Here is a 12,170-nt window from a genome sequence, read left to right on the forward strand (position 1 = left end):
CACCCCTGCGACACCCAAAGCCGCCTCTCCAGGGACCATAAGAAACTCAAAGACTCAAAACACTGGGGACCACTGTGCCTCAGCCAGACACCTTTTGTCTTGCATCCCAAGCCAACAGCCAGCCTGGAGGTGCCCGTTGACCTGGCCTGGACCACCACCCTGGGCCATGCACCCCCAGAGGCATCAGACTGTAACCTCAGCACCCCTGCGACACCCAAAGCCGCCTCTCCAGGGACCCTAAGGATTTGTCCTGGGCACCCTGTACGTCAAGGAGACGAGCCCCAGAGTCGGCACCTACCGGAGAAGTTCCTGGTGGCCAGCATGGTGGTGAGGATGGCTCCCTGAAAGATACAGAAGGCAGAAGGAAAGGGAGCGCTGGGCCCCGGCCCTCCGCACCCCTGCTGCTCCCCACCCATCCCTCAAGGAGGAAAGCCCTGCTTGTCACCTGTCCACCAGGCCACCTCACTGGAAGGAAACTGGCCCACAGGCTGACATTCTCCTCCTGCCATCAAAAGCAGCCCCCGGTACCTGACACCATACCCCCAGCACCAGGGCATTGGGTTGCATTCTCCAAAACTGTCTTCTCTCCAAGATTAAAGGGATATTAAATATCCTTGGGGTGCATTTTGGTCTTATTCTGCCCTAGATGTAGCATGACTTGACTGACCGGGGCTGGCAGCTGACAGCAAGGGGAGCCACCGGGAGCGGAACCGGATTTAATTGTAATTACTGCTGCGCCAGCAGGGCAGGGATTTTTCATGGGAGCAACGCAAAGATCACTACCACAAAATAACGTTCATAAAAATGCTTCCCCTTTTCCAGCTGACTCTACTAACTAGTTGCTCTCAGCATATAATGAGATTACTTTGGACTAATTGCCTACAGTAATGGATTACTATTTTGAAGCATATGCCTGAACTAATTTGATTACTTGTCTAGCTGAAAAGTAATAATAGTTTATAGCCAGTTTCTTTTCTTGATAATCTTGTTAGCAGCCTGCAGCTGCACTGCTCCGTGCCACATCGTGTTCAGGCCTGGAGCGCCGATGGCTCTGGCTGTGGCACAGAGCAGCGCCGTCCCACTCCGCATCTCCTGCTCTGGAAAAGCCATTGTCATTTCCAGAGCCCCTGCCCAGCACCCGGGAGGTGGGTGCTGCAGGGAGGTGCTCCAGCTCAACAGGAAAGCCTGCGGAGATGGTGATTTCAGAGGGGGTCCAGGCTGAAAAAAAAAAGAGAGCGCGTGGGACTGCTGGTGCGGGTGAGCCAGAGCTTTCTGCCTGTCTAAGGATCACTTTGTTCCTTGGCTGCAAAGCAGCTCAGTGATCAGGCAAAGGGGTCTCACTGTGCCTCTTGGATCCGCGCCCTGCCCCAAAGAGGAGCTTTCTTAACACACACTCCAGAGGGAAGGTCCTCGCTCCAGTGTCCAGGGCAGCTGCATGACTCGGTGCTTTCCTTCACCACAGCTTTCCTCCAAGCGCCTGGGAACCCCAGCCAGATGCAGCCACCACCCAACTTGGTCTCTTTTCCCTTCATCACAATGGGGATCGCCAAACGTCCATCACCCCCATACCGCTGACCCAGGGACACCACCCCATCCTTTCCCACATGAGGAACAAACCCACCAATGACCTGATCATGTAATTTTGCAGCCGGCTTGGAGAATTACCTTCAGCTTCCTCCGGGCATTGAACTTCTTCAGACAGTCCACTGTCTCCTGCCTGTGCATGCATGATGCCACAGTGGCACGGTGCTGGGAGGAGAGAAATCCAGATCAGAGCAGGCACTGAGTGGAAAGGGGCTCCCTCGGACCAGCTCTCACACGCATGCACACGTGTGCTGTCTCCTGCAGCCGATACACGTGCCAGAGCCGCCTAGAACAGCAGCCACAGATAGAACTGCAGGAGATCCAAGCTCTGGAGTCAGCATGATCCTCTCTGGCAGTGGGAGGGGGAGGCTGCAGGAAAAGCCAGCTGCCCCTTTGAGTAACTCCTCAACTGAGTGGCCACGCTTAGCAGTGTGCTCAGGGTTTGCACATGACATGGCGTCCCAGGGTCAAGCCTATGGACTCCTCCTGCCCTTAGGAGCTGATTCAGAGTGAGAACCAGCAGCCAGAGCAGTGGGGTGAGCAAGGGGAGGGGGGGGTTGCTGCTGGGGTGTATGGATGGATAAACACAAGCCTGTTCCCACCATCCCTGAGGAAAGGCCCCCCAGTGCAGTGTGACATGGAGAAACCAGTCTGTCCCCACAGGGACTGGGAACATCTGTGTCCCTCCCATCACCAGCTCCCTCAGGACGTGTGGTTTGCACATGCATTCCGGGATTTTCTCTGCCTCAGGGAAAAGGCGGCTCTGGGAGGAACCATGGAAGGAAACCATCTCCCCAGGACAGAGAAAAGAGATGGACAGCATGATTGATAATATGTGGTCCCCAGTGAGACCTTCTCCCCTTGCGAACTCCCCACATCTCTAGACCTTTGACGCCATCGGGGCTGGAATGCTGGGAGTGCCACCTGACTCACCGATATCCAGGGGTGCTTCAGAGCCTCCGCTGCCGTGATGCGCTTGGACGGGTTTATGGTCAACATCTTGTTGATGAGATCTTTCGCTTCCGGAGTGACCGTGTCCCATTCAGGGGAGGGGAACTGCCAAAGCAAAGGGACTGGGGTGAGGGATTGCAGGGAGGAATGGAAGGAGCAGAAGCTCCTTTGCACTTGGGTTGGTTATCCTGAAGCCCTTTGCTCCTGCCCATGGGACAGGTTGGAGAGGCTGTAGCAACTGGAAGGAGCTGCCAGCTAGAAAACTGGAGAGCAGGGGTGGAGGGAGAAAGGAGGAAAGCCCAGGACAAGACATATCTGTCCTGCAAAGTGGACCTGAAACACACCAGTGTGTCCACCTGGGCACAGCAGCTTGGTCAAAACTTTGTGACCAGTGCTGAGGGAAGAAACTTGCTCCTGCCTATCTGACTTTGCCCTGGTTGATCTTCAGAAGCAGCAGATTGCAAAGCAGGGACAGCGGGAGAGAAAGGGAACCATGAAAGGGGGGTGAGCAAGACAAACCCACTCACATCATAAGCCCCAGCCTTGATCTGCTGGTAGAGTCGGTGCTGGTCTTCATCCCAAAAGGGCGGGTACCCGACCAGCAGGATGTAGAGGATGACGCCTGCCCAGGAGAGGAGACGTGGGATCAGTGGGAGAGAGCTCATTGCTGGAGGTGCGAGCAGACTCAGCCTGGGGACTGGCCCAACTCAAGCAAGAGAAACTGAGAAATTAGAGAAACAGGAGGATTTGCTCCCTCATTGAAAAGCAAAAGCCTCGCTGGTGGGTCCAGCTCCAGGCTGACGTGATCAGCAGCTGGGGATGTACATGGCTCTGGCAGCCACCATGCACAGCCTCAGGCTGGGTGTTCTTGCACAGCTGGATGATGCCTCCTCCCCATCATGGGTGGACAAAGGCTTCTCTATGGCTGCATTGCACTGCAGGGCAAGAGAGCCAGCATCTCCCCTGCTTGCGGCTTTGGGTGCACAGCAAGGGTGCTGATCCTTCAGAGGAGGGTGCCACTGGAAGTCTCTGGGGACAGCTCAGGGTAATGTGCCACCTCTTGGGTAGATCCTTCGCCCTGACCTCCCTGAGATGTGCGCAGCAACTGTGACTCAGGACATGCTGGATGAACACCCTGAGTCATTCCACCCAGCCCAGCCCAGCGCGCTCCTGGCATTTCAGCCCCGATCTGACTCACCACAAGCCCACAGGTCCACAGCTTTGCCATAAGGGTCCTTTCGGAGCACCTCAGGGGAGAGATATCCTGGAGTACCAGCGAAACCTGGGACAGAGAGCCCATCACACCCAGCAGCACGCAGCCCCCATCCCCGCAGAGCTCACTGGCAGCGCCGGGCACATGCCGACCCAGTGGGACAGGCACCCTGCCTCCAGGAACCTCTGTGCTTCCTGGGGGCACAGCAAACCCCAGGGCTTTCTGCCAGTAGCAGCAGCCAGCCCCAGGATGGTGCAGAATGATGGAGTGCTCTGACGTGCACCTCCAGCACTTGGAAGAGGCTCTGCTTCCCCAGGGTCCGTCCCTGTTGCTGGCTTGTCCAGCTCACCATGACATCTTGGTGACTCACCAAGTCCCTGTGGGGCTGTTTGTCCGTGCCCTGCATCAATACTGGGCTGTTTCCAGGGGCACAGCTGGAGCCATCAACCTCCTCACTCCCTGTGCCTCCCAGGCTGGTGTTGCTGGGGGGCTCCCATAACCCGGGGTTCAGGTCCTGGGGATGTGTGTCCCTGCTGGAGCCCCCCCTGACCAAACACGCCAACGAGGGCTGGAGGATGTGTGACCTCAGGTGAGCCCTACTCACCAAACCACGCTTGCTGATCCCCCTCCACCTCGATGGCAAGGCCAAAGTCAGCCAGCTTGACGGCAGCCCCCTTCAGCTTGGATGCCAGCAGCAGGTTCTCAGGCTACAGGAGGAGACAGGGGTTGAAGAGGAGTGAAAGCCCCCCAAGGGGCTCTGTTGTTGGGGTGGGGGAGCTTCCCAGCACAGCATGGAGGAAGGTCAGGGCACTGGATGTGCTCCCCAACTGCTCTGTGTCCCCAGATCCTTAGAGGACCACAGACTACAAGGACCTGCCCTCTCCCTTGTGTTGTTTCACCTCAGAGCAGGTCTTTGCTCTGTGGCTCTCCAGAAGCCCCGCATCGTGTTCCTCCCCACAGCTTCAGCCGCCCTGGAGGACGCTGGGCTTTGCTCCACAGGGTTTTGCATCGCAGATGGGGCCCTCAAGTCCTCCCACCGGCAGCTCTTACCTTCAGATCACGGTGGACCACCCCCATCTGGTGGCAGTGCAGGACAGCCTCCAGGATCTGCTGGATGCAGTGGCTGTGGGAGAGAGGAGAAAGCTCACAGAAGTGTCCATTGAGGCAGAGATCCCTTAACACTTCTACCTGGCTGCATTTCGCCTCACCACTCCTCTCCCCATCATGCTTCGCACCAGCAGTCCTGCAGCACGGCTTAGCGTCTCCTTCCACTGAAAGCCACGCGCCCATGAAGAGCAGCTGTAACCCAGTAAGACCCCACCAAAGCTGCTGGGCACCCAGTTGCAGAGAGCAGGAGCATGGGGGGCTAAGACTGAGCCCATGGGGCCCCGACAAAAGCAACACTGGGGAGGGGGTAGCTGGAGAGCAGTGATCCTGCATCTGTTCACTTTATATCTAGCTCATTAAACCCCGGCTCTGCTGCATGCATGAGAAAGGAAGGGAAAAAGACTGAGGCAATGATCACTTCTGCTCCAGAACAGCTGTGTGCAAGGCAGAAGGTCTTTATTTATATGTATTTTATTTTATTTGTATGACACTAATAAGTGGATGGGTTGTAAGTGGATTCAGTGCAGGCAGCCCATTAAATGAAATTGCTTTCTGCCTAGAAATAAAGGCTATTTCCATGCAGACGGAGCTAGCGTGGAGCTTATCACCCCCTTGGACATTAGTACAAGCTGTGCCAAGAGACACAGTGATATCTGGAGACTGGAGAGGGCCAAATCGTGTCCCCTCCAAAAAAAAACGAGGCTAATGCTGTGTCCTGGCCAAGCTGCAAGGACTAAAGGAGTGGCTGAAATGGTGCTCAGCCCCCCGCCTCTGCTGCAGGGTACCTGGAAAGTGCCAGCGGGAGCGTGGGAGGGAGCGGAGCTCCAGCACATCCTCCCACCCAGCCTGTCTTGTCTGCGCCTCCTTAGTGCTTTCAAGTGGTAAATGCCAGAGAAACGCTTGCAAATGACTGTAACAAAAACGAAGCTGCAAGGGGAAAGGGTGAGGACTGCGGGGTGTCGGTGCTATCATGCTGCTGGTTCGGACACCAGCCTGAGACTGGGCTTCATCCCGGCCAGCCTGGGGAGCCCCAGTCCCCCCATGCAGGCAGCCCCAATGCCTTGCTCCTTTCATGGGCAGTCAGATGTGGGTTGTGCCATCAGTCCCAGAGCAATGGCTGGCAGCTGCCTGGTTTGAGGCAGGGACCAGCCCTCTGGAAACACAGGCACTTCTTGTCACAGGAGCCGAGTGAGTTAAAAAGAGCTTTCTGGTGTGGTTTTTGTTTTGTGTTTTTGGTTTTGTTTTTTGCATTGCACATCTGTTTTATGAGTACGAGCTGTGGAGCAGCTGTAAAACACCTCCCAGCACGGAAGGAGCTTATGCTGCAGAAAGCCAGACATGTAGGAACCTGGGAGGGAGCAGCTCGTGGGAGAAGGAGACAACTGCTGTCCCCTCCGTGGCCTGGCATGTGTCCGTGCTCACCTGGCATCCGCTTCGCTGTAGTACTCCCTGGCCACAATGTCCTCAAACAGCTCCCCGCCAGTGACCCTGCGAAAAAACAGGGGTAGTCACGCTCAGCACGCATGCAAGGGAGCTGGATTGATTTACAGCACGCTCAGCTCCAGCACCCCCCCCCAAAAATGCTGCTGCATACACGGGGGGAGCATCGGGGGTACAGGGCAGGGATTTGCCCCCTACCCAGCTTGAGACCCCCACATTTGGTTCAAACCCAGCCTGTGGGAAAGGCTTGGGTGAGATGAAGGGTGGGGGAAATCTTGGTGAGGGGGCAGGGGGCGGCAGGGCACGTTGCCCCAGGATGGAAGCATGCAGCCTCTAGTGGATTAAGAAAAGCATTTAACGATTACTCACAGGTCAAATATCAGGTAGTGGTGGCCCTCTTCAGAGATGCTGTCATGGAGCCTCACTGCAGCAGAGACAGAAGGGTTATGGGGTACACCTGGCTCCCACCCTGCTCCCCAGCAATGCCCTTGCTCCCCTCCAGGCACATACAGGAGCTGGGGAAGGGCAAAACGGTCTATCCCTCCTCTTCTCACTATTGTGCTGGCAGGGCAAGGGGATCCGTGCTCAGCACGGGACCCCAGCCATGGCCCCAGCCTTGGGCAGCAGTGCAAGGCTCAAAGGTCACATCCAAATCAGGGACTGCCTGGGACTAGTGCCTGGCCGAGGTCCCGGGCAGCTTCTGGGCTATCTTGGGTGCTGGGCAGGCTGGAGGCACAGGTGTTCCCAGCACAGACCTCTGCCCCATCAGAAGAGGTGCCAGGGCACTGGGCTGCCAGCCCTAGTACCAACAGAGCTTTTTTGATTCTGCTTATGATCTTCCTTTTCTCCTTGGGAGGTCTCAGGTCAGGGAGATCCAGGAATCACCACAGGTTGAGATTGCTTCAGTGGAAACGCTCTCCCCATCTCCTCCCATGGGGCTGGCTCCTTGCTCCGCTCATCACGCCGAGGGGCACCATCTCCCCTCGGGCACGTCTTGCCAGGTACAGCTGGGTGCGAAGGTGCCACCTCACCTCTGGGTTCTGGTTGTTCAGGCTTAGATCTCTGCTCACAGCTTAGCAGGCAAATGTGCAGCGAGGGGACAAGCACAGAAGCAGGTTGGACATATAAATAAGGCCTGGTCCAGCATCCTCTGGCCCCCACATCACATTTTGTTCTGATTTGGTTGAGGCTGTAAATACCTAACCCTTCCTCTCTGCCCACCTGGTTTCAGCCTGACACAGCTTTCAATGTTTTTGAAATCTTTAAAAACCAGGGAGGAAAGAGAAACATTCTGGTGAATGATTTTGTGGGAACTTCTGCTCCCAGTTCATTTTACCGCGGCTAAATCAGCCGCGTTCCGTATGGAAACACCCTCCAAACTCGAGTCTGAGCCAGGGCAGATAAGGAGCCCTGACACTCAGTGTGGATGCTGCACTGCACCGTTCTGATCTCCCAGGCCAGCAATCACCGCTTTGCTGGTCCTACCCCTCCCTCCCAGCTCAGTGAGCAGATCCAGCTGCTGCTAAGAGCAAGCTGCCAGCAGCCTCACCTCACCCCAGCCAGGGCAAGGGGCAGAGGAGGTCTGCTGAGCCCGATGGCACCTTTCCTCTCAATCTCTCTCATGGTCTTGTCCATCAACACAATTTTTTTATCTTATTCCATGGTTATCAGCCCCCACTGCTGGTCTCCACCAGCATCCCCTGCGCTCTGACAACAGTATCTGCTCCCGCTTTTTTCTCTGACATATAATCCCAGCTTTTCCGCCTGCCTCTGCTGGAAGAAACACATTTCCTCCCGTTTCATCTTGCCCAAGAGGGATTAAGAGTATTGTGCCTGGGATCCTGCAGAAGCCAAAGTGTTCGAAGGAGGATTAGGTGAGTTCGGTGTGGATAGAGCCCGCCTAACCACAAGCAGATGGTCCAGATGCAGCCCCTGCTTGGGGAAGCCCCAGTGCCTGTGGCTACCAGGAGCCAAGAAAGTCTAAGAAGGAGCAGCTGCTCTAAATATAGCCTGGTCCTGGAAGTATCTGTTCCTGATCCTGGTCAGGAAGAGCTGTGGCAGACAAACCACTCCAGCTCAGTGCCAAAAGCCAAGGCAGGAGCAGAGCACAGCTTCGGGACTTGAGGGTCAGAAAGCAACGAGTACCTGGAGTTAAAACTGCAGGACTGGGTGCAGCCAAAGTTTTCCTGATAAAGCACGACTTCGCTGCAAGGACTCGCAGCTTTTGGAAACAGCAGCTCTGCCTAACACAGAGGCCGGTGCCGTGGAGGTGCTGCGGGGTTCTGGGGACCCGGACCTGCCCTCAACCACCCGTGCATGGCTTTCTGTGCAAGGGTGTCCTGCAGGCACGGTGCAAAGCACAGGTCGGTTCCTCTGGGATCACAGGGGATGGAGGGATCCCCTCCCACTGCAAGGAGCTGGGGTGCTTCTCCCACGGAGGGGTGGAAAAGGATTTTCTGCCCCCCTTTCTCCATTCCCATGGCAGCAGGGGCTCTTCTTCCTCTCCTCAGGGCTGGTCGGCAGGGGCACAGCTCGTTCCAGCTCCGGGGTGGGTGATTAGCCCGGCTTGTGCTGCATGCAAGGGAAGCTGCGAGCCCAAGTTTCCAGGCAGCAGGAGCATGGCGATGGGGAGCGTGAGGGTGTGGGGTGGGGGTGTAGAGAAGAACCTCCTGGGTATAAATAGCATCGAGATTGGGCTCGTTAGCAACACATGCCATTAACTCTTTCCAGCTTGGTGCAGAAGGGTTGCTCTGAGCTCTGCTAGTTCTGCAGGTCGCGGCCAAACAGTGAAAAGTGGCACAGGGAGGGGGCAGGAGGCACAGTGGGGCTGAGGTGTTTCTGGCCTCCAAGACCTTGCCAGTCCCACAGAAAAGTGATGGAGAGAGACGGGAGGAAGCCAGCAGTAGGGAAAAGCTGGAACCAGGCTGGGAGCTGGGGAAGCTCCAGCTGCATGGCCCAGCTACCATCCTGCAAGTCCTCCCAGCCTGGATTCCTTTAGCGTTTCTTGCTATTCATGGATTTACAGGGTGTTTCCTCTGGGTCTCAGCAATCCCCACGTGTATTTTGGTACAGAGGAAAGGCCTTGGCAGCTGCTCTGGCTGGGGAAGGATGGAGTCCTCAACAAGCTGCCCCTGGCAGGGCAGCTCCTGTCCAGTGCGCATTTTGTTCTGATTTCCTTGAGGCTGTGAATATTTAACCCTTCCTCTCATCCCATCTGGTTTCAGCCCAATACAACTTTCAGCATCTTTGAGATCTTTGGAAACCAGAGGCAGGACAGCAGACAGATTCTGGGGGGGTTCTGGCACCCCGGCAATGTGGGGGAGACCTGCCGTGTGCCCACGACAGATGGAAGCTGACAGGCTTCTTCCCAGCTGAAATATTTATGAGGCAGGAGCCACATGGCTGGTCCCAGTGGCCCTGGGTTCAGCTCCCTAGATCTGCTGCAGTGGTTCCTGGGCAAGGATGGATCCAGGGAGCAGCGAGGGGGCCAGGGAGGAGCTCAGCCAAAGGGGAAACCTCCCGGCTGTGTGATGTGAGGGCTGCAGATCTCCTACCTTATCCGCAAATACTTCTCCAAAAGCTGCAGGATCGCACTGGGGTTGGCACATCCTGGGGTGCAGTGAAGGAGAGAGAGGGTTCATCCCAGCTCCTGCTGCTGGACAATGCCAGGGGCCTGACAGCCTGCATCAGCATCACTCTCAAGGCTGGGGTTTGGGATTTTTTATTTTTTTTTTACTGCAGTTTTTTCCCCTCCCCTCTCTCTCTCTCTCCTTCTGGCCTATTTTTGTCTTTTGCAGGGGCTCAGGAGTTTTCCTGAAACAGCTTTTCCGAAGGAGGCTACTCTCAGATGGACGGTCGGTGGGAAAGTCTTCGCTTCCCCCCCGCCATCGCTCCTCCTACACGCCCTGCGCTGCTGCTGCTGCTTGGAGCTGCAGCCACTTTTTGGAGCATGCAGAGGAATACAGCACCCGAGAGGAGGGAGAGGAGTAAAAATAGTCCCTTGCAGGGCCCCACTTCTCCCTGAGGGAGCTATGGCCAAGTGGGTTAGGTAGGACCTACTTCAATCCGCCATGCTCGCTGGAGACCTCTCTTCCCATGACCCCGTTTGAAGATGCTGCCTCCCGTGAGGAAGAGGAGGGGTGGTTCTGCAGATCAACAGCCCGTGCTGCTGCAGACAGGGCTGAATCATGGACAGGGAGCCCCCCGGGGACGCAGGAAGGCAGAAGGGCAGCAGAGCTGAGCATGAGGCGCTGGCAGATTTGCCTGGCTCCTCGCCTGGCAGGCGGTGGGGGAGCAGGGTGCGCTTACCGATGTTGGGGTGCTTCAGGAGACGGCAGATCCGGGCTTCTCGTTCCAGCTTCTGGTGATCTGGAAGAGGCAATGGCCCTACATTAGGGTCTGGGGAAAGGGAATAACTCACTCTAAGCTCTGGCCGTGCACCTGGCAAGAAGCAAACCTGTCCTTTTTATTTTGCTAAAGAATAACAGGTTTGGGGACACAGTCAGCATTGGGGTCTGATGGACAGTATCTCAGCGTGGATGCAGCCCCCAGCCAAGCTCACAGGCACCAAGACCATGGGCTTTGGATGATTGCTCACCCTCCTCTCTCCCTTCTCTTTGCTGAATGAGTCCCCATCACTTCCCAAAAACCCCAGGGCTGCCTGGATTTTCTCTGCCAGCAACGCCTGCTCAGTTTTCTCATATTCCACTAAGCACAGGCTATCAGCAAGGACATTTTTGGCCCCGAATGGTACAATTTGAACAGCCAAAGATAGAGCCGACCTGCAAGTGATGTCAAGCTGAAACAGGGCTATCTTCCCCCTCTCCGCCCCCAGTCGTTTCACATCGGGTCTTTGCTCTCCTACATCGCAAAACTCTGGCTCTGAAAATTTGCTTTGCTCCGGTGCCCATCTCCAAATGGAGGCACAGGTCCTTCTGCCTGGCTTTTGCCAGGCTCAGGGATACAAGACAGTGTAGCTCTGGGCAAAGCGAGTTGAGAGGAGAAAAAAAAACCTCCACCCTGGGGGAGCCCAGAATAAATTTTTGCATAGTTTTGTTTCTTTTTCCCTGCCTCTGCGCTTTTCTGCCTCCTTATACGTGACCCAGCCACCTTGCACGGAGGTGCCTTGTCTGGAGGCATTTCGTGTTAGCAGGAACCCAGGAGCCAGGAGAAGGGAAAATATAATTAAGGCTGCTCGTCTCTCAGCGCTGTCGCTGTTACCTTGCAGGTTCACACCCCAGAGTCTCGCTCCGCATCCAACCAAACCTGGGTGTCTCCGACCGCTGAGATGTGAAGCTGACACAGCCCCTTCTCTGCAGGGACTGGAGCCTTTCCCCAGGTATCCCTTGGCCAGCGGCCAAGGGGCTCGGCATGGGAGAGTCACCCCAGGGCTTGGGATGAGCTTTGCAGCCTGCGCTGCGATGCGGGAGCCGACGGAAGCCTCAGTGGCCTCCTTCAGCTCCCCATGGCATTTCCCCCCATGGGGGACAACTTCCCCAGGGTGGGACAAGAAATGGGGAGATGTCAGGGTTTAGGCTGTTGCTTTTTGCAACCAAAATCTGTCATGGGGTGGAGGGCAGGGACGGGATAGAGGGTCTGACCAGTGGGGCAAGCACTTCTCTGGGGAATGAGTAGCTGCTCTGTGCCCACTCTGTGCTTGAGCCTGACAGCGATCTTAGGGGAGTCACTGCTCATCACTGTGTGCCTCAGTTTCCCCATCTGCAGCCTGGAGGCTGGGGCCAAACAGCCGGTGGGAAAGCCCGGTATTTCTGGTGTCCAGCTCCTTCACTTGTTTAGAAGAGGTCAGAGATCACAAGAAATGGCAGCAAATGCAACCCTGAGCACGGTGCGGATCCCAGCACTGCTCTGTGGGGAA

General features: G+C 56.2%; 1 protein-coding gene across 1 annotated transcript in view; it reads right to left on the reverse strand.

The window, feature by feature from the left end:
• Positions 1-298: 298 nt before the first annotated feature.
• LOC104270707 (calcium/calmodulin-dependent protein kinase type II subunit alpha) overlaps positions 299-12,170 on the reverse strand; it is a gene marked incomplete at both ends in the record, with an annotated part of 14,014 nt that continues 2,142 nt past the window's right edge. The window contains 10 exons of the mRNA XM_009865140.1: positions 299-341; positions 1,666-1,749; positions 2,518-2,640; positions 3,063-3,157; positions 3,734-3,817; positions 4,353-4,455; positions 4,799-4,871; positions 6,278-6,343; positions 6,665-6,719; positions 10,604-10,663. Of these exons, the coding sequence (XP_009863442.1) occupies positions 299-341; positions 1,666-1,749; positions 2,518-2,640; positions 3,063-3,157; positions 3,734-3,817; positions 4,353-4,455; positions 4,799-4,871; positions 6,278-6,343; positions 6,665-6,719; positions 10,604-10,663 (786 nt within the window). The remainder of the gene's footprint in view (positions 342-1,665; positions 1,750-2,517; positions 2,641-3,062; positions 3,158-3,733; positions 3,818-4,352; positions 4,456-4,798; positions 4,872-6,277; positions 6,344-6,664; positions 6,720-10,603; positions 10,664-12,170) is intronic.

This window comes from Apaloderma vittatum, unplaced genomic scaffold, assembly GCF_000703405.1.
Source record: "Apaloderma vittatum isolate BGI_N311 unplaced genomic scaffold, ASM70340v1 scaffold33442, whole genome shotgun sequence".
NCBI classification, from domain to species: Eukaryota; Metazoa; Chordata; class Aves; order Trogoniformes; family Trogonidae; genus Apaloderma; species Apaloderma vittatum.